General features: G+C 37.7%; 2 protein-coding genes, 1 long non-coding RNA gene and 1 other non-coding gene across 9 annotated transcripts; 3 read left to right on the forward strand and 1 right to left on the reverse strand.

Moving 5' to 3' along the window:
- Window positions 1-123: 123 nt before the first annotated feature.
- LOC129789584 (solute carrier organic anion transporter family member 5A1) lies at window positions 124-21,991 on the forward strand. Of its 6 annotated transcripts, none has more exons than XM_055826482.1 (7): window positions 124-633; window positions 11,294-11,676; window positions 13,082-14,064; window positions 15,328-15,428; window positions 15,524-15,850; window positions 15,944-17,708; window positions 20,860-21,991. In XM_055826482.1, the coding sequence occupies exons 2-7, from the start codon at window positions 11,597-11,599 to the stop codon at window positions 20,868-20,870; spliced, it is 3,267 nt and encodes a 1,088-aa protein (XP_055682457.1). In that variant the 5' UTR covers window positions 124-633; window positions 11,294-11,596; the 3' UTR covers window positions 20,871-21,991. The 6 variants fall into 6 exon arrangements, with proteins under 6 accessions (XP_055682457.1, XP_055682454.1, XP_055682459.1 ...); XM_055826484.1 differs by having other exon boundaries at window positions 132-633; window positions 17,802-21,991; XM_055826485.1 differs by having other exon boundaries at window positions 132-633; window positions 17,845-21,991.
- LOC129789804 (uncharacterized) lies at window positions 2,937-5,363 on the reverse strand. Its single transcript, XR_008750502.1, has 5 exons — window positions 4,901-5,363; window positions 4,606-4,791; window positions 4,244-4,503; window positions 3,633-4,180; window positions 2,937-3,474 (listed from the first exon to the last, which is right to left on the reverse strand). It is a non-coding gene; the product is annotated as an uncharacterized LOC129789804 (long non-coding RNA).
- Window positions 5,261-7,236, forward strand: LOC129789647 (uncharacterized). Its single transcript, XM_055826637.1, has 2 exons — window positions 5,261-6,072; window positions 6,151-7,236. Exons 1-2 carry the CDS (start codon window positions 5,392-5,394, stop codon window positions 7,090-7,092), a joined length of 1,623 nt encoding a protein of 540 aa, XP_055682612.1. The 5' UTR covers window positions 5,261-5,391; the 3' UTR covers window positions 7,093-7,236.
- LOC129791479 (U6 spliceosomal RNA) lies at window positions 12,896-13,004 on the forward strand. The gene has a single exon (XR_008750713.1). It is a non-coding gene; the product is annotated as a U6 spliceosomal RNA (small nuclear RNA).
- Window positions 21,992-22,006: the final 15 nt, after the last annotated feature.

Below are 22,006 nucleotides of genomic sequence, written 5' to 3' on the forward strand. Positions count from 1 at the left end.
TTTTTATAAAATACTTATTGTTTTTCTGACGAAATCTTGCTTGGTAACGGTTTTTCAGTATGAATTATGAAGTTATCTAAAAGAAGAAAATTTTGACATTTCATAGTGAGAAACGTCACAAACGTCAAAGTGCAGACAGAGAAAAAAATAAAACAACACACGATTTTTCCAGTCTGAGAAAAATCTCCGTTTAGTCCGTATCAATGGAGTGCGAGTGGTGAAAAGTAGTGTGGAAACGGTGAATGGCCAAATAAGGTGTGAGGAAGAAAAGTTAAGGAAAAATGTGAATGAAAATAACGTGAGAATCTCAAGAAAAGAAAAAGAAAGAATCTCTGCCATAAGTTTTATTGTTTCGTGTTAACTTGGGGGCTCCCCAGCGGAAGTGCGTTTCGTGAAGAGGAACCTGGAGGTCGTCTTGGTGGCCAGGAATTCTCAGTGGTGCTTTGTGTCTGTGACATTCGGGTGCGGGGAAGAAAGAAAAATTAAATAAAAAGAGAAAGAAGCCAACGCACAGGAGTTGAAAAGTGGAGTCTCCCACGCAAACGAGGGCTCAGCACGTCCAAAAATTTCAATCAATTAATTCATCGTGAGGCTTTGGACTACAGGTGTGGAAGCGGGGGTGTATCTGAAGAGGTAAATAAATGGTCTTTTTCTCTACCACCACCTTTTCCACCCACATTCTCATGGGCAAATACACGAAATTATTGATCAAGTGCGGATATCGATTTTCCACGTCTTTTCGTGCCTTGCTCTCAATTTTCTTGGTCACGTCGTCAGGCGATTAGGCCAGAAGACTTCTTCACCCATATATTGCAGAGGCAGCAGTGCGGGGAAGAAAACCTTGCCACTGCAGGCGACTTCCTCAAACACTGAACTGCGGATTAATCATCATACATATATGACGATTAGGAGAGTGAGAGTTTATATTAAAAAAAATGCATGGATGGAGTATAAAAATCATCCTACCCACAACGAGACGAAAAGTGAAAGACGGGAGGAGGAAGTGCAGGCAGAGAAAGGACAGAGAAAATGTCACACACAAAGTCTCTCTTTGTCTTCACATCATCTCGACTTTGATCTCTATAATATTTTCTCCTCTCGCTGCTGCTATTGCATAATGCTCCAGCATAAACATAGTACATATGCTGTGTCACTGAGAGATACTCGCATCTGTGTGAAAGAAAAATCCAAATGCTTTGCCACTTTGAGAGTTCCCCTAAGGCGATGTTTCAAACTGGCTTTTCAGGGCACAAATAGGCTTTCTTGCCATGGGGCCCCATATTTTCCTCTCTCTCTCTCCCTACTCCATGCTATGTGCACGCACAAAATTACCCACAAGTAGCAAGAATTTGCCACAAGAATTCTTCAAGCATTTTCCCAACTGTCCAATGTGGCGAATATAATTGTCTCATTGTTGAGGTATTTTCTCAGTTCCTTCCCTTTCTCTAGCGCAAGAACAAAGACAAAGTCACACAAGAAATCCCATGAGAGAGACACTCCCCACACCATATTCCACCGACATCCCACCACAGCTATTCACACAAATCACTCACGCACGGAGTGTTCCACATTTTGGATCACTTGAGCACGTCTAGACGCATATTATGTGCAACTTTGTCGATTTATTTCACAATTCAAATTGATTTTCCATGCGCATTTTCCCTCTGTGAAGTACAGAAATTTGCTCCTTCTTTTTGAGTTTGAATTTTTTGAATGAATGTGTTGAGAATTAGAATGAATTCCAGTTGAATTTGAACATTGAATTATGGCAAGTCGGCGAAATCAATATTGCCCGAGATTGAGCCGAGCTCCGTGTAGAAAATTGAAGTATAAAATTATCAAGGGCACTCTTTTGGTATCACCGCTATCTTAGTGAGTCGTGGGAATAATTTGAAATTTTTAAAATTAAATATTTGTTGAAAAAGTTAAAGAAATTCGTAATAAAAGTGGAGGAAAGAAAAGAAGAGAGTGTGAAAATTATATAGGAAAATTTGTGGGAAGTTTAAGGAGCAAATAAAGGACATATTAGTGAGAAAAGAAAATCCACGTGTTTCAAGTGCAACTGGGCCTGTGAACAGCCGGACAACGAAGAGCGCCTTCGATCCGGAGGATATCATATTAATCCATACCGTATACTTCACAGGTACAAGAAGAAGTCCTACTGCCACACCTGAAGAAGACCACTAATTTCTTATCGTTCCGTATCTTTAAAGGTACACCAAGAAGCCTCCCAAGACATACAAGAAGATTCAGTCACTAATCATTCATTTCATCGTATCGTTAAAGGTAAATCCTCCCCATACGTGGTCCTTCGATCCGGAGGATATCATATTAATCCATACCGTATACTTCACAGGTACAAGAAGAAGTCCTACTGCCACACCTGAAGAAGACCACTAATTTCTTATCGTTCCGTATCTTTAAAGGTACACCAAGAAGCCTCCCAAGACATACAAGAAGATTCAGTCACTAATCATTCATTTCATCGTATCGTTAAAGGTAAATCCTCCCCATACGTGGTCCTTCGAAAGACGACAACCAGTGAGAAGACATCCCTGAAGTCCACAACTCAAGATGTCCAATGTGAAGAGCAGAAGTGCCTACAAGGGGCAACTCACTAGTGTGAAGGGGGTCATCGCTCAATATCAAAGTGAAGAGATGCTCAAGAGGCATGGCGCGCGCATCCACCTTGAGAGGCAACTCGAACAATGTGACAGAATTCGAGTGAACTACAACAAGGTGCAGGATGTCATCATCAACGCGGCTGAAAATGATGACGATCGTGAAAGGGAAATTGAGGAGCAAAATGCGTTTCTCAGGGACATTGATGACGCTGAAACAGCAACCAATCAACTGATTACGGAGATCATGATGCACAACAGCTCTTTTGAATCAACTCGTGTAGACGAAGACCAAATTGGCCAGTTACTCCGAGGATTCAGCGAGCTCTTGAATAGGGCACATGAAGGATCAAATTCTCAATACTCACGGTTGGAACCAGTCAAAGTGCCGACGTTTAGCGGAGCCTACGCTGAATGGCATTCCTTCAGAGATTTATTCACAAGTCTCGTTGATGCAAACCCTCGCTTAACGGACACGCAGAAGTTACATTACTTGAAGACATCACTTGCTGGACAGGCCAAAGGAGTGATAGATCATCTCACGCTGACGGGAGAAAATTATGCCATCGCATGGAATGCCCTGTGCAATCGCTTTGAAAATCGACGAACTGTCATCAAAGAGCACATTGAGCGGGTGAAGAAACTTCCAGCAGCAAAGACTCCACGTGCAGATGAATTGAGGAAGATCTACGATGTCACCACGACGACGCTGGCTGCCATTGATGCCCTCCAGGCATTCGGAAGAGATCCCTGGATTATCCATGAAGTGCTATGCAAGATGGATACAGAGACTCAGACGCTTTGGGCTCGTGAACAGACAGATATGCCGACGTGGGATGAGTTCCAGGTATTTCTAGATAAAAGATGTAAAGCATTAGAAATGTGTCCCTCAGTCTTTAACGTAAATTCTTCTCAAAGTTCCAAAAATGTACAAGTTAAAAGTAACGTAAATTCAAACCATGTAAAGTCCCTTACGATCTCACAAGATAGCAAAAGTCAAGATTCATGTACCGTGTGCAAGAAGGCATCACACCAGCTTTGGAAGTGTGGTCATTTCAAGTCTATGCCAGCTCTCAAAAGACTCGAAACTGTGAACAATCTCAATCTGTGCTCGAATTGTATCTCAGAAAGTAGGTCGCGCCACCCTATAGACAAATGCCCATATCCTCCCTGCAAACATTGTGGCCAAATGCACAATTACTGGCTCCACGATGCTCTCACCCAATCCCAATCTGAATTGCCCAAGGATGCTCCTAATCCCGTGCTTGAGGAGAATGCCCGCCCTGTCGTTTGTAGCGGCGTCGTTCCATTGGCCAATCAGAACAATGTGGAAGGTCATCGAGCAATCTTGAAGACAGCATGCGTGAAAATCCTCGATTCCCAATCTAACGTCCACATTTGTCGTGCATTATTGGACTTCGGTTCAGAGATTTCTGTTATGACTACGGATTTGTGCCAAAGACTGCGTTTGAATTTGTCCAAGTCTCCCTACGGTCAAGTTGAGGGATTCCAGGGTCAAATCAGCAACATCAAGCATCAGGTGAACGCAACGCTTGTCCCTAGAAAAGGTTCAAATATTTCCGTGCTCTGTCAAGTCACGCCAAAAATCTCATCGAACTTACCCACATGCCGCATTAACCCGAAGGATGTTAGAATCCCAGAAAACTTCGTACTAGCTGACCCCACATGGCATCAAACCGGTCGCATTGATTTGTTGATTGGAGCGGCTCATGAGGACGAAATCATGCTGGATGATGTTTACAAACTTGGAGAGGGAAAACCATCGCTACGCAACACCGTTTTCGGCTGGACAATTGGAGGCAAGTGGCAACCCGCAAATCCGCTGTCCCAACAATCCACCGCTGTTTGCCATACTATCTCTCTGAAAACAATTGACGATACATTGGAGAAATTCAGGAAACTCGAAGAACTTCCGGAAGAAAGTCCACAGACGGTTGAACAGAAAGAAGTTGAGGCCACTTACCAAAGTACTACCCGAAGATCAGAAACTGGTCAGTACATCGTTCATTTACCGATGAAAGGAAACTTTGGTGAACTCGAAAGTAACCAAAGTAAATCAGCACGGCAATTGAACTTCCTAGAAAGGCGTCTCTCGCAAAATCCTCAGCTGTATCACGAATACTCCAACATCTTTGAAGAGTACTTGACACTGGGAATAATTGAGAGAGTCCCCATAACCGTTAATGGAAAAACGCTTTTGCAAAATTTATGGAAGGATCAGAGCGATTGGGACACTGAGATGAAAGGAGACAACTTACGAGATTGGATGAAGTTCCTGGAGGCAATTCACACAATTCCCCAGATCAAAATCCCCCGATGGACATCTTCATTCGCAGAACCTCTCGAAGAACAACTTCATATGTTCTCAGATGCCTCCAACTTAGCTTATGGTGCCGCCATCTATCGAGTCACCATAGATTCAAGCGGGAAAATTGCCAGTCATTTGTTAACCGCCAAATCTAAAGTGACACCCGTGAAAAAGAAAACAATCCCCAAACTTGAGCTCACCGCCGCAACTCTGGGAGCACAATTAGTGGACAAAGTTTCTAAATCCCTCGGGATTACCAAAGTGTATTGTTGGGTGGACGCAAAAGTTGTGTTGGCGCAAATTGCATCTGCATCCAACAAACAAGATATCTTCACCAAAAATCGCGTGAGTAGAATTCGTGATTTGTTGCCTCTTGAATGCTGGAATTACGTTCCAACCCTTCAAAATCCAGCAGATTTGATCTCCAGAGGAACCACTGCCATGGAGTTAGCAGCATCTTCTCTGTATTGGCATGGCCCACAGTGGCTAACAGAGGGAGAATCAGCGTGGCCCAATGCAGAAAGTTTCCCGGAAACGGATGAGCAATCAGAACCTGCCGCCGCGGTACTCAAAATCAATCAGCAAGAGGGCAATTACATCTTCAAGAGGCTCACGAGAGACATCAGCAGCTTCTTCCGCATGAAGAGAGTGCTACTATGTGTGTGCAAATTCATACAGATCCTTCGGTACAAGGCATTGTCGAGAAAAGGAACCCCATGTGTCATGCCAAATCAACCCAATAAGTTCTCGACAAAGGAATTATTGTGGGCGGAAAATCAGCTGATCAAGTGGGATCAATCGAATCACTACCTTGAGGACATTCAGGATCTCATGAACAACCGGAATGCACCCATCAAGAGCACATCTCTGCGAAAACTGCACCCATTCGTCGATGATGAGGGAATTTTGCGTGTCGGCGGACGGCTGGGCCATCTGGACGATGACTACAGCACCAAATACCCGAAAATTCTCCCAAATGACACATTGGCAAAGTTGATGATCCGGGAAATGCACATCAGAATGATGCACGCAGGAACACAGCTACTCTTGGCCCATTGTCGCAGGCATTATTGGCCAATAGGAGGACGACGTACCGTCAAAGGTGTGATTCATCTCTGCAAGGTATGCTTTGTGCATCGAACATCCCGTGAGAGTCAAATTATGGGCGATTTACCCAAACATCGCATTTCATTGATCAAGGCATTCAATAGTGTGGCCATCGATTGCTGCGGACCCTTTTTCATCCGTACAGGCGCAGAATCTCGTGGCAGAACACAGAGAGTGGATGTTGTCATCTTTGTGTGTACTTCCACCAAAGCTGTACACATCGAAATCGTCAGCAGACTGACAACCGAGGCATTTTTGGCCAGTTTTGCGCGATTCACTGATCGACGAGGAGTTCCTAAAGACGTTTACTCAGACAACGGCCGTAACTTCCTCGGCGCTGCGCGTGAATTACAACGTTTACTGGCACAGGAAGCGCAAGAACTTCAGGATCAAACAAGTGAGATGAGAATCAATTGGCACTTTCAACCCGCACAATCTCCGCACTTCAACGGATTGGCAGAATCTGCAGTGAAGTCAGCAAAGACACATCTGAAGAGAGTGATTGGAGAACACAGGCTGAACTACGAGGAATTCTACACAATTCTAACTCGAGTGGAAGCAGTGTTGAATAGTAGACCGATTACCATTCTTTCTGATGATCCTCGAGATCCCCAACCGCTCACTCCAGGGCATTTTTTGACTTTTGGCCCACCAACTCAGCTACCAGATGATGATTTATCTCACGAGAACGTCAACCATCTTCAGCGCTGGGATTTGTGTCAGAAGATTCATCAGGAATTTGCCAGGAAGTGGAAGATTTCGTATCTTACCACACTTCAGGAGAGAGCAAAGTGGCAGACAGAGAGAGAGAATCTGAAGATCGACGACATCGTGATTCTTCATGACCCTTCCGTGAGTCGCAATCACAAATGGAGCACCGGACGAGTCATTGGAGTTCACCGTGGAGTAGATGGGAAGGTGAGAGTTATTGATATTAGAACCCCTACGGGCACATATTCACGGTCAGTAGTAAAGGTCTCGAAATATCCGATGTGTGAGAGTCACATCTCCCCCCCCGAGCATGTTGAGAATTAGAATGAATTCCAGTTGAATTTGAACATTGAATTATGGCAAGTCGGCGAAATCAATATTGCCCGAGATTGAGCCGAGCTCCGTGTAGAAAATTGAAGTATAAAATTATCAAGGGCACTCTTTTGGTATCACCGCTATCTTAGTGAGTCGTGGGAATAATTTGAAATTTTTAAAATTAAATATTTGTTGAAAAAGTTAAAGAAATTCGTAATAAAAGTGGAGGAAAGAAAAGAAGAGAGTGTGAAAATTATATAGGAAAATTTGTGGGAAGTTTAAGGAGCAAATAAAGGACATATTAGTGAGAAAAGAAAATCCACGTGTTTCAAGTGCAACTGGGCCTGTGAACAGCCGGACAACGAAGAGCGCCTTCGATCCGGAGGATATCATATTAATCCATACCGTATACTTCACAGGTACAAGAAGAAGTCCTACTGCCACACCTGAAGAAGACCACTAATTTCTTATCGTTCCGTATCTTTAAAGGTACACCAAGAAGCCTCCCAAGACATACAAGAAGATTCAGTCACTAATCATTCATTTCATCGTATCGTTAAAGGTAAATCCTCCCCAAATGGATTTCAAATAAATTCCCACTCAGGTTAATAAAATGAAAGGGTTTTTAGCATTTTCGACATGCTCTTGGACTTTCTATATTGTTTTCCTCTTTGTATGTTGTTTTTTCTTCTTTAACGCAATTTCCTAATTTTTGCGGCCTATCCCCAAAATGTGCGGAATTTGCGTTGTTGTAAGCTAAAAGTTTGTGTTGAATTTTGGAGAGGGTAGAAGAAATCTTTATCTAATATTACGTGTTTTATATGCAAAAGCTCTGAAAAGTGAATAATTTCTGCTTTTGAAAGTCCGGTCGATAAGAGTATGTGAGTTTGATGAATGAATCATGCTTTTTTTAAAGCCACTATGTTTATTTTATTAAATTAATGATTTATTATTTAAATTATTATGATTCAAATTGGTTTTTTTTGTGTGTCTTCGTTCCCGGTAAAAAAAAATTTTAGAAATATTTTATGTTAGAGATATTTAAATGTATTGATTTGGGTTCTTACTTGTGGGTTCTAATCTGCTGGATTGACATCATATTAGTTTCCTTAACTTTTTCACATTTTCCCAAAGCATAATTTCCTGAATTGTTTAAATAAATAAATTTTTTATCAACACCTATAACATTTACGTTTTTCTCTTATCCAATGTTAAATGTTTTTCATCCCTTACATGATTCTCAGAAAAATCTTAATTTCCTTATTCTATGTTTAGTCGGTTTAATAAAAAAAATCGTTTTCTATTTTCATTTTCTGAATGAGAACGATAAAAACTTTATAAAATAGCAGCTATTAAATACTAAACGAATTTTCTTATGCAGTATATAACGACTAATTTCCAAATGGCTCATCAAATTTTGGCAACAATCCTACTTTATATTACTACAAGATTCTGATGAGGTTCTGGTTGGTTGTTATCCAAAACTCACCGCACTATAAATTTCCACACATCACCCCCAAAATACATAAATAAAGGCTGGCTATATGGAGAAAATCAATATATATGTGTTTGCATCGTAAATATTGTGGAATATTCCCAAATAAAGTAAAACTTATAAACTAAAAGAGAAAAAGTGTACAGTACATATACATATTGTGACTCTAAGCATTGGCGTGAGTGTGGATTTCCTTTGTGTGACACTTAAAACTGCAGAGAGAAAAAAAAAGAAGGAAAATCCCACAAGGGTGGTGCACATATGGTTGAAGCATTTTCCAGCATGGTGAAGAAGAGAAAAAGCACGCAATTGTCGATTTTCCTTTCCCTTCAGGTCTTGTGTCTTATATTTCAGCTCCCTTTTCTCGCTTTTCTTCGCGTCACCTTTCCAACCTCCCACAATGTATAAATGCTTCTATTCCCTTCTAAGTAAGCAAGTACTTCGAGACGAACTCCAAGTTCACTTTCCCACCTCTAAAAGTCACAGGTCTTCATTGCTCTTGGTGGTTCAATATTGGTCTGCTCCGTTGTGTGGGGGGTTTTTGGTGGAATGGCAGAGACTCATAAAATTCGTCAGTGTTACTGCATATTATGAGAAAGTATGACTCTGTGAGATTTTTGAGAGGTTCCTCTCTTCATTCAATATTACCGTGAATTCCAATTAAAGTTGGATGGACTTGAAGAATGTTTCGAGCATTTGATATACAATTCATACATATATAATGAAAAATTTGCAAATCAAGTGTGGCGGTACATTTTTTTGTGATTGTGCAACCACGAGACTCTAGATGGGGTTTTCGGAGCAATTTTCCCCTCCCGCTCTGGTGCTCACCGTGTGATGAAATTGATGGTGTTTTGTTTTCCAGCTGATGATTCGCGCACTCAATTATGCTACTCAGGCATGTGTAACTCTTTCACTCTCCTCCACGTTGTAGTTTTTGAGCCAAAAAATAATAATACTTAATATTTGCCCGTACACGATGGTGACACAAAAGAATGACATGCATTGCAATTAGGACATACAAGAGGTGAAACAAATAAAATCCTCAAGCAAATGACCAAAATTTCCGTGACTTTCCATTTTATGCAATTGCCACGCGGATCAACACTGTCAGATAAACAACGTGCCAATAGAATCAATAAATTGTGTGTCTCAATCGGTTAATTTTCCGTGATCAAAGGATTTTGTGGTGCGCATGTGGTGATTAAATTGAATGAATGATCTTGAGTTAATTCACATTATCACCCGAGCTAATATGTAATTTTGAAAATTAGAGCGCAACACCCGAAAATTTCTATATGGCCCACTCAGAGTTGTTTTCTCTTCCGAATGTAGATAAAAATGTATTAATTTTTCTGTTGACTAAATTGTTAAAGAGAATTTATTGTTTTAAACATATGTATTTGGGGGCTAAATTAATCACAGACTATTTACTAATTTTATCATGACATTTTCTATTCTACTATTGAACGTGATAAGTTTTTGAAATAAATTGTTTGCCAGAGTCCGCCAAATACGAGGTTTATTTTTATTAAAAATAGATTTCAAGTGTTAATAAATTCAATTTTTTTGTATAATAATTTTTCAAAATCTTATTTTTCTAAAAGCTCATAATATCAAAAATTACAAATATGTATTTCTAATTATAATTTTTTTTATGACGTATTCTTGAAAATACTTTCTTATGAATCAAATAGTTAATTTTTATTACATTTTTGCTCTCGCAGGATGTTTTCCTTCTTGTTATAAATATTGGGCTTCGTTAATAGGCTTATTGGCACGATAGGTTCTAATTGTAACCCTTGAGCTCTCACTATCGAAAAGGGTAGCTCAATTCATGTCGATTTTGTACATCCTTGTGTTTGGCATCTTCCTAATATCCTCCACTCTAAAATCCTATTTAATCCTAGTTCTTAGGGATCCTAGGGAATGTCATAAAGACGACGTCTGGTTTAGTAGACTGAGACTCTCAAAGTGATGTGTCCCACTATATATTTTAACATTTTTTCCTAGAAATATTTAGAAGCGATAAAAGATGAAATTGAGAGATTTTTACAATCTATTTTAAGGATAATGGTGTTCAGAATAGTTCCAACCACATAATAATTTGAAGTTTTCGTATTATCTAGGTACAGTCTTTGTGCTAAAATAGTGAAGAAAACATTATAAATTTACGTAAAAGATCTTTGTGTGAATACAACCATCTTTTAATGCTATATTTTCTCATTAACTGATAAGACATTCTTGTTAGCAAACACATCAGAGCAAATATATGGGACTTTTCTGTTGACTCTTCATTGTATCTTTTTGAAGATAAATTATTATTTTTATCAAAAGTTTCTTCAACTCTGGTACCCCAAAGTACACGCAGACACACATAATTCCACATCCGTACAAAATAATTCCCTCCACGACTATTTTTCATTGACCTTTTTATTATTGTTTTTCCACTCTGTGGCAATCTCTTATCAATTCCCACTGGTGTGGATGTTATTTAATTTTAAATTCACTCGTCATCTCATTTTTGCTCCCTGCACTCATTGGGTTGTATATAGGTACATATTTCATGTATATTATGTATGTGCATAAATGCTGTGTGATGTGATCTGTACGGGAGGTCATTAGATTGACATTTTAGATTTTAACACGCTGGCATTACAGCAATAATAATACATATCTCCCTAACAAAGAGCTTTTTTTATTCTTTCTTTGCAGTGTGTTACAAAGCAAATGACGACGTGATCTTGTACGGAGTTTTTCTTCGTTGCTACAATTTTTTTTTATATTAAATTCACTGTATGACTCCATTGTGAATTATGCGGCGGTGTTTTTGGCCCAAATTGCATGTACTAACCGTGAAAGTGTGGCAAAGAAAAACGGAGTGGTGATTTGGGCGAAAATTCACGCAATTTCATCAAGCACTGTCGCGCAAGATCGTATAAAGAAGAGGAGGAGAAAAAAACGAGAGCAAGAAATTTCTTCAATAAATAGGAGAAAAAAAAAGCGCGGAGGGATTGCATGATGGCCACAAGCAATGCGGGGGGCTCGTCGTGTCACGATGGTGGTAATGCAGGGAGTCAGCACAGGAAAGGTCACAGGTGAGTGAGTGATTTAAGAGAGAGATGGGTGCGGAAAATCAATATAGATTTACTTACTGCAACTTTTTCCATTTCAAATGCACAAACATTGCATTTCGTCAGCATTGTGGTGATGAATAGTCCTTAAGAAAGAAATTTTGATGTTGCAGTTCCACTGCGGAACTCCGCATTTATGTTTGCGTTTTGGGTTAATCACATTTTAATGGTACTTTTCAATGTTATACCGTTCTTAGTTTGTTATAAAATTGTTTGATGACAAAATGTCTAATAAACAATTATAAAAGAATTTGAAACACACAACAGATGGGTTTTATTGCAATAATGGAATCAATTACAATTTTGCAATGTTCTTTTTATGAATTTTTTGGTTAAACTATTGCACATTGTGGTGAAATCTTGAAAATTTGATATTTTTTTAGCAGACAGGTCTTGCTCTTCTTAATCAAATTGTATTTTTTGCAATAGAATTTATTTCAGCATTTTTTTTGAATATTAAAATCTTTCGAAAAGTATTTAAGACAATTCATTGCCTTTTGATTCATTCTAAGTTTTTCATAGATTTATTTAGTTATCCTTTTCTAATTACATACAAAAAGGTCATTCTCTCTCAATTCCTTAAAAATTAAATTAATTTTTTGTTATTATACTTTACACCCAAAAGATTTATCTAGGCTTCATATCTGAAGGGGCATTGTACCTTGAATGCAAGAAATGGGTTCAATCTCATCAATTTGATGATTTTATTGAAGAACTGTGATTTACGACAAAGGGATTGCATCAATTTATCTCGATTGATTGACACTGCGTAACTTTTTTAAATACCTAATTGATGCAATTAAAGTTTATTAATAGCTTTATAGTAGTTACACAATTTTTCATCATTTGCTATTGAAGCATTAATCGCGCGTTGTTTTTCGGTCAATTAGAATATTTCGTTTATAGAAGTTGCAAATGAATTCCATTTATTGCGGGTCATGGGGTATGAAATGTCATCTCAAATTAGGATTACTGAATAGAGAAAATAACACTACTTATTCTAGATTTTGAGATTACCTTGATAATTTATCAAACTTGGATTCGAACCGAGAAGATTATTCGGAAAAAGCTAAGATTTCAGCTATAGAGTAATTAGATTCTTTTCAATTTAGAGTAGATAATTTTATTTTAATTGAATTTTAAATAAATTAATTTGCTTTCATCATAGCTCTTTTTCACACTTGTTCTTGCTTCGGCGGATTTTTTTTGCTAAAATAGAAACGATACAGAAAAGATTAGAATGACCCCTACACAAGGATGAGACGCACCTTTCTCACTTAGCGACCACGCATTGAAATGTGTAGTTTTCTTTTTTTGGGTCACGAAAGTTTTGCTGCTAAAAATGTAAAGAATAATATTTCTCTTCCAGACGGCAAGAATCCATGTACGCCTTGACTGGTTTGTATTCTGAGACTGCGGGTGACGATAGTAGTGTCGATGCCCCGGCAGAGTCCTCAGAAGACTCTCAGAGTCGTCAGGATGTTGCAGGGAGTACAGGTGAGACGGTACAACAGTCGGACGTTGTGATACGGTGTCACAGTCGACAGCCGTCTAGTGGTGGGGTAATTGATCGTCATCCTGCGAGTGTGCCTGAGGAGGACCTCAACAAAGACTGTGGCATCTGGACGTGCCGCCCACGAGTTGTCCAGCGTTTTGCACGTATCAAGGTGTTTGTGTTCCTCCTGTCGATCCTTGTGACACTCCAGCAAGCCCTCAGTTCGGGTTATATTAATTCTGTGATCACAACCATCGAGAAGCGATTTGACATCCCATCGAGCTATTCGGGTGTCATTGCGTCCAGTTATGAGATTGGCAATGTGATCACGGTGATCTTTGTGAGTTACCTGGGCAGTCGACGGCATATTCCCGTATGGATTGGCATTGGGGCAGTCATAATGGGTGTGGGGTCACTCGTATTTATGGTGCCACACTTCACGGGTGAAGCAAATCCGGGGATTCTCATTGAGAATAAGACATCTGACAATATTTGCCGTGGGGTCTCTGTGAGGGAGCAAGATATGGGATTTGGGAGGTTATCGAGTGGTCTCGTGAATCCACCCCTTGCACCACACAATAATCTCCGCGGGGACAATTGCATCCAAGGAAAATCATCAACATTTGGTCCAGTTCTGCTGTTTGTGATTGCCCAGCTACTTCTCGGTTGCGGAGGTAGTCCACTCTTCACACTGGGCACCACCTACGTGGATGATCACGTGAAGACGGAGAGCTCATCGATGTACATTGGAGCCATGTATAGTATGGCAGCTTTTGGACCCGTTCTGGGATTCCTCTGTGGTGCCTACTTGCTCTCCTTCCACATGGATTCCTTCTCGCCAAATCTCATTGCAATTGGTGAGTTTTTCTCTCTCTACCTATACGTATTATTTTCTAATTTATTTAGCTGTGGAATTCAGCAAGGAAAAAAGCCGGAAACTCGATGGTTATTTTGGCACAATTTGCCCAATATAATGAGCATAATAACGTGGGGGTTTTTAGTGTTCGTGCTAGTTGCTTTATGAATGAAAAAAGTACAGCTATATGGAGGTATTCCCCAAAAGACAGAAGAGAAATTATGACGGATTGTATGAATCATTCTTAAAAGTTTCCAATTTGCTGAAAAATTTTAAAGTAGATGACCGAAAGTAATTTAAAATTATTAAACGTTTTCATTTCTTTTAATGTTTTCAGCTTTTAAGGATGATTTATTTTTCTTGTACTGTGGGAGGAGCTAAAGGACAGAATTTTTATATCTCTTAAAGAACTTTGTCTTTGTTCCATTGAAAAGTTAAATTATTTTCTCTCACATACACCTTTATAAAGCTTTATGATTAATTTGTTTGAAACGTTTGCTCATTACACTGTGCAACGTATTTTTTATTCCGTTCTTGATGGAGTTTAATCTTTGAAAATAAAATGTAGGTAATTAATATTCTTGTCTTAGGGTGATGAATATAAAATGATTTTTTAATTTTCTAGCTGTTCTGAAAATAATTAAATGATTAAAAAATAAATATCTCCGAATCATCTTGAAAGAGAATTTTTGTCGCATAGTCTTTTAGCGATAGTTTTCTATATTTAGCAACAAGTTTCTTATTAACAAGGAAATGATCTTTTAACTTAATTGCCTTGTCACACCAAATAAAAAAAAGTAGAGCTTGGTGATCTGAAAAGAAACCATTAAATTAATTTATCAAAAAACATTTTCTTTAAATTCAAGTTTCTTTGACCTTTTGTGACTCACCTAATGCCTGAAGAGCTCTCCAAAAAGCTTCTTTTCCATTCCAGTAACCAACTAAATGAGATTCTAATTGGAAAAAGTGACGATGATTTGGGATTTTTGTACTTTAAAATTTTCCATTCGAAAATAGTTTTTTATGCTGTACAGAGTAAACATTCCTATTATTGGTTAATTTTATACTCATTTGCCTTGTACCCGGAGTGTATTATATGTACGTATTATATCGGTGTTTATATATATTCTCATTTGACCATTGGAGGCAGGGGTGGGTTGAATAGAAAAAAAAGACGAGGACTGCCTCTTTCACCCATCATGGAAAAAGAATATTTATAAACTTTGGTTGAGTGGAATTGATTTTCTCTCTTCATTTTTTGCAGATCCCGGCGATAGGAGATGGGTTGGAATGTGGTGGGGTGGCTTTCTACTCTGTGGAGTCCTTCTCTTGATTGTGGCAATTCCATTCTTCTCCTTCCCCAAGGTAAATCATTTTACAAAAGCCATTTAATACCGGCACATGGGGATCGATATGAAAGGAAATGTAAAAATGGAATTTTTATTTTATATTCAATGAAGGTCATGACGCGAGAGAAGAAGAAGATCCTCAATGTAACTGCCAAGAGGTCAAATTTAGCGCCAAATAATTCCAATAGCCTGCCACGGGAAGTGCCTGAGCAGCCAAATAATATTCAAGCACCACAGCCGACGCAACAGAGTAGAAAATTTGATTCGGGATATGGGAAAGATGTTAAGGATATTCCACAATCGATGTGGAGGCTTGTTTGCAATCCTGTGTACGTTGTAACGTGCCTCGGGGCTTGCATGGAGCTCATGATTGTGTCGGGATTTGTGGTTTTTCTACCAAAATACCTCGAGACACAGTTCAGCCTCGGCAAGAGCCAGGTGAGATTGGTTATATTCTATATTTTAGTTTTTGATGGTGTAGTTGCTTCTAGGAAGATCAAGAGAGATAAATTTTCACAATTCTTCCCACAGGCAAGTGTCTTTACTGGATCAATAGCCGTTCCGGGAGCATGTATTGGAATTTTCATCGGAGGATGCCTCCTAAAGCGGTTTCAACTGAGCCCCCGTGGTGCAGTGCAATTTGTTCTAATCTCCAACCTCATTTGCCTCGCATGCTATGGCCTACTCTTTTTCCTGGGCTGTGAGAATGTCAAAATGGCCGGGACGACAATACCCTACTACAATAGTGCCACCCCTGGCCCCGAGCCATTCACCGTCAACCTCACAGCAGCATGCAATTTTGGCTGTGAGTGCCCCATGACGGATGTGGAGCCAGTGTGTGGGAACAATGGCTTAACATACTTCAGTCCCTGCCATGCAGGATGCACAGCCTTCTCCTCGAGGTCCAACTACACCAACTGTGCGTGTGTGCATTCAAATACGACGAGCATCTATAGCGGTAGCGGTGGGAGTCAGGCACAGGCATCCATTGCATCTCCGGACTTTGCAGAAGTCACCGTGGTACCCGTAGCCACAGCAGGTCCCTGCAATTCACCCTGTCGCACAATCTATCCATTCCTCATTCTCCTCTTCTTCATGACATTCATCGTGGCGGCCACACAGATGCCCCTCCTCATGATTGTCCTCCGTTCAGTATCCAATGAGGAGAGATCCTTCGCCCTGGGGATGCAATTTGTCATTTTCCGCCTGTTTGGCTACATCCCAGCACCAATTGTCTTTGGTAGTCTCATCGATTCCACGTGCCTCCTGTGGAAGTCAACGTGTGGCGAAAGCGGGGGCAGATGCCTCATCTATGACATTGAGAAATTCCGCTACAAATACGTTGGGCTCTGTACGGGAATTAAGATTGTCGCTCTGGCCATCTTCTTCCTCGATTGGTGGCTCGTGAAGAGGCGAAAGCATCTGGAAATGGGAAAACCTCTCACAACGAATGAACTTGTATCCGGAAGTATTCGGAGTCTCGATAAATTCGATGAACCGTGCGATCGTGAAGCAAGTGGAGATGCCACGAAGAAGGTTCTAATTGCTTCACGGCACATTCGCAATGATTCACGAAGTATTCAACTTGAAATGTTGTACGACCATCAGCCAGATGAAGGAAAAATCCCGAGGAAGACACACAAGAGGAGTAGTTCATGTGATGTGAGGATTACACGAAGTAACTCCAAGGAGTACGATAGTGAGGGAAAGATGCGCAAAGTCCGGAAGAGTCATTCGAGAAATAGCTCCAAGGACTACGATCAGGAGTTTCGGCAGAAGCTAAATAACTTCAGGAATAATTTCAAGGAAGATGCCATGATTAATATCAAGAATGCCCTATCGGCTCGTGGGCATCGTCGCAATAACTCTCAAGATTGCAAGAATGTCAACAAAATGTTCAATTGTGCGAGAAAAAATTCCAAAGAGGTGAATTTTTCTGATGTAAATCTCCTGCGGGTGATGGCAAATGCAGCTGTCGTGGAGGGTGGGAAGTTTGTGGCTGAAGAGGACCTTCTGCCTGATTATGAGGTCAAGTACACGCATTCTCGTACCAATTCCAAGGACTACAACGATACAATGCTGAAGCCCGAGGGAACAAATCTGCGACACAGGCGACTCAGCTCCAAGGACCTCAAATCTATTGTTGTTACAGCATCCCATGGAATTCTCGCGGGAGCTGAGAGTGTTGGTCATCGACGAAATTCGTCACAGCACAAAATTCAAATAGATCAGGAATTGCCAGAGCTCACGCAACAACTCCTCAAGGCGAGTCAGAGTGATGATAACTTCCTCAAAGGTAAGGATTTGAATAATTGTGTTTGATATCAAGGGTGAATCTCATGAACCACCAATCGTCAATTTTTCTAACCCATCCCAAAATAAACTTTAGCTAATTAAAGGAGAAATCCTTATTATGTTCTATACGTCTACAGGGGGGTGAATGTGAGAAATAGTACACGCAATGGAATTTTCTTTTTATTGCTGCGTTGCCCCTCCCAACTCATGAAAGGTCTACTAAACCTAGATTTATTTTTGACCACAAATGACTTTAATTTTCTTTGCCTTAAATTAATTCTTTATTGTAATTTGTGTAACTAAAATTGAGTTTTATTTATTTTTTCTCTGTGAAAGGTCAAGGACTGTAAAACTTTATTTTCTGCCCAGAAGATTCTTTTTTTTAAATTAGAAATTTTTCATTCGAAACGGATTATTTTATGAAGAAGTTATAGATTTTTTTTGTTTTCTTAAACATCTTCCGTAATCTAAGAGGGTCTGACTGAATTTCGGGTTTAAGTCTTATGTGGAGAATTCCTATAATATCTCTGGATTCTAGGCACGTAACCGACTCTATAATGAATCAAAGGCCTAAAACTTATTGATTTTCTTGTCATAATATCTTATTTCAAGTCATAATTCATTAAAAATATTTTAAAATATTCTCGGAAATACCAAAATTTATTATTCTAACACACAAAAAAAAACTTTCCAAAAAGAAGAAAATTCCGTTTGAGTGCAAAACTTCTCCATCATCACCTGTATGTATAAATATAAGGTAGAATGTGTGTGGAGTAACGAAACACAAAATGCGTGAAGCGGATTTAAAATGCAAATGAAAGCGAAAGAGAGTAAATTATTAATTTAGTAATTTTGTTATATAAATTATTATACATTGTATAGACATACATATTAAAAGAGAAATATATCGACGAGAAAACATGGCGTATAAAATGATGCGAGATGAGGTTGATAAATGGGAGGAGGAAGAAATATTTAGTAAAAGAAAAAAAAATTGAATAATCTAGTGCTGTGAAGATGGTTTTATTACAACACAAGGAAAGTTAAAGAGAAAATAAAGAAAAATGAAGTAAAGAAAATAATTATAAAATAAACACTAATTTAGTTTAGTAGTAGTAACTACCAATAAAATACTTTATAATGAGAGAGAATGTTCTGTTTTTTTCTATAAGGAAAAGATGAACATATTAAAAGAAAAAAAAACGTAAAACTGATAACGAAAGAGATATATAGAAAATGAATGCAATTTACACAGACTTGTAATGTATATAGTTTATAGGACAAACAAAATAAGGGATTTTATCACATAAAACGCGCGTGTTTGTTGAATTTGGAGAAAGTGATAAGAACTGCCCTTTCCAGCTACCTTTCACACTTCCATAAGAGATTACAAACACACTGTTCTTTTTATAAATCTCCGCACATTCTCCGTGAGCTTTTTTTTTTCTTCCTCTTTATCTGTAATAATGAAGTTTTTATCACCCACTGAAGAGGCATTTATGGCACTACCTCTTTTAGCTGTGATTCTTTCTTCAAAGAAGCACAGCTTCTGTGTACACTCTAAAATGCAATTTTTTCCACGCATCTCAAACAATTATGTTAATTTCTTTTGCCAGCGAGGTGTACACACATGATATAATTTTTTTCCAAAATAATTTTTAAAAAAATATATAAAATATACAACCAAGAAACCACTTTATCGCCATAAATTCACATTTTTTATTGCTCTACTGTGAAGAAATATGAGAATTATAAGGTACAAAAATAAACGAGAGGAAGGAAGGATGAGAATTTGCTTTGAAATATGTATTTATAGGGTAGGTATATACCGGGTATACTTGTATAAATTTTAGTAATAAGTTTTTGCAGTGGTAAAGAGGGTGTTTAGGTGTTTAAATATCCTGAATAAGTTTACGCAATTTCAGTTTTTTTCCTTTAGAAGTTGAAAGTTTGTTTTTATACTAAAATTTTTCATAAAATCCATAATATAAATAAAGGGGATTTTTAAATGTTATTAAAAGGGGTCAAACGTTAGAAAATAAACGTCAGATTTTGAAACCAATTAAAACGTTCGATAAAGTCAAAGATTGGAAAAAGAACATCAATCGTTAGATCGAAATTTAAAAAAAAATTAAAAATGAACGTTACGTTAGATCAGATGTCAAATGTTTGAAAAGAAACGTCGAATGTTTGAAAAGAAACGTCAAATGCTCGAAAATGTCAGAAGATAGAAAAAGAATATCAAATGGTAGAAAAGGAACGTTAAATATTAGAAAAGAAACGTTAAATATTCGGAAATGTAAAACGATACAAAAGAATGCCAAACGTTAAAAAATAAATGCCAGACTTTACAAGATAGACGTCAAATGTTGTAAATGTCAAACGTCAAATGTAAAGAAAAGAACGTCAAACGTTCAAAAAGACGTCAAAAGTTAGATTTACAGCGATTTGCACAAAAAAAAATCTAAAAAGCACCTGTTTTGAGCAACAGACTATTAGTATTGTTCCGTTCTTGTAATCTTCATATACTATGACTCCTTTAGTCATTCGTATTGGTCTATTAGCCTTCTTCTAAGCCTAACTTTTTAAATACAAATACGTATTCTGAAATGAACCAGCTTTAAATTTCTTATCTTCTCTTGTTTGCTAAATTAAATGTTTAAACTAACTAAATCCCAACTCTTTAAAAAAGAAACTCAAAAACTTATTACTAAACTTCGTATTTGTATTAATTACGCGAGAAAGTGCATTGAAATGGACACATATGCAAAATTTATAGTGCAATTATGTAATTGAGTTAATTTAATTTCCATATCACTCTCATCTCTTTTCAATTTACATTAAATGTAACGACTCCTATGTAGGAGGGGAGAGAGGGAGGTAAATGAACTTCAGTAGAATTTATTTAAAGTGTAAATAAGAAAGATGAATTTATGTCAACAAACTCACTGTAAAAAAAAGACGAAACGAGGCGACAAGAAAGCTAAATATTTATCCTTAAAAAAGTTAAATGCAAAAATAATGAGCAAGAAATCCCCCTTTAGAGCATAAGACGAAGAAAGAAAAACAATTAAATAGTGAAACCAATCCAAGTTTATTCTCACATCAACAGTGATAAATATAATAAAATCTCTATATATATTTTATTTCAGACCATATGTGAAATGTTAGTGACAAAACAAGTAAATCCTTCAATTAACACTGCAGAGATAAAAAAAAAAAGATGAAAAAATTAGTAAATGAAAAATAGATTATGTATTGTGAAAAAAAAAGAAAATCATAACTATTTTTGCACACAATTTATAGTTCACTGTTTTACCCTTCTGCATTGTGGAAAATCATATATTTGTATATTTTAAAAACTTAATGGAAAAATAGATGAAATTAAATGATAGTGCAAGATAGAAAACGAAAAAAATGTTGTCAAATTTCTTGATAAAATAACAGAATTTCTTATAAAAAAATTAAGCTCAAAAATAGCTTTCTAACAGTTTTACTTGAAGAAAAAAAAAGAGAAATAATAAAAACAGCGCAAGAGACATTTTGTGTGTAAAAGAAAAAAATAACCTTATTATAAAAATGAAGATAATGTGAGAAAATTTGTAAAGGTCTGATTTTTTTGTATCTTGATTGAAAATTTTACATTTTCTTTCGAGAAAATCTCATCAATTTGCAGTGGAAGAACAAAGCGTAGTTTAAAGGTTTTTTTTTTAATTAATCATGTATTTAGACAGACTGTAGGAAATCTCATTTTGCAAACAATTCATTTTACTGCCAAGATGGTTGTTTTTTTTAATATTAATTTCTGCTGATATTTTAATGACAATTTAGATATTTTTTTTCTTTATATACAATTAAACTGTGTTCTCTAAGTTTATAATATTACGTGATTTTATAGTGAATCTCATTGAGTGATAAAACTTCCACTGCATGGGCCATGAAACGTGCATTGCATGGAATCTCACAAATTCATAAAAATAAATCTTACATTAATAATTAACATAATAATAGAATTGCATTGACGATGCTAAACAAGAAAACCCTATTGTAAAAAGAAACAGAAAAAAAATCTATTTAAAATGATGTGCGGGTGTGTGAGAGAAATTTATTAGCAATAATTCGAACTGATATGGAAAAACTATTCAATTATCACATCATATTTTTTGGTGTAATTGCAAGACACAGAGAGAGAGAGAAAATAATTATTATATTGGATGAGAAGAGAAAGGAAGGAAATATATCAAAATGCCTTACAATAAAGTTGAGATTATTACGTAAAAAAAAGGAAATTGTTGCAAA

This window comes from Lutzomyia longipalpis, chromosome 2, assembly GCF_024334085.1.
Source record: "Lutzomyia longipalpis isolate SR_M1_2022 chromosome 2, ASM2433408v1".
In the NCBI taxonomy this organism is placed as follows: Eukaryota; Metazoa; Arthropoda; class Insecta; order Diptera; family Psychodidae; genus Lutzomyia; species Lutzomyia longipalpis.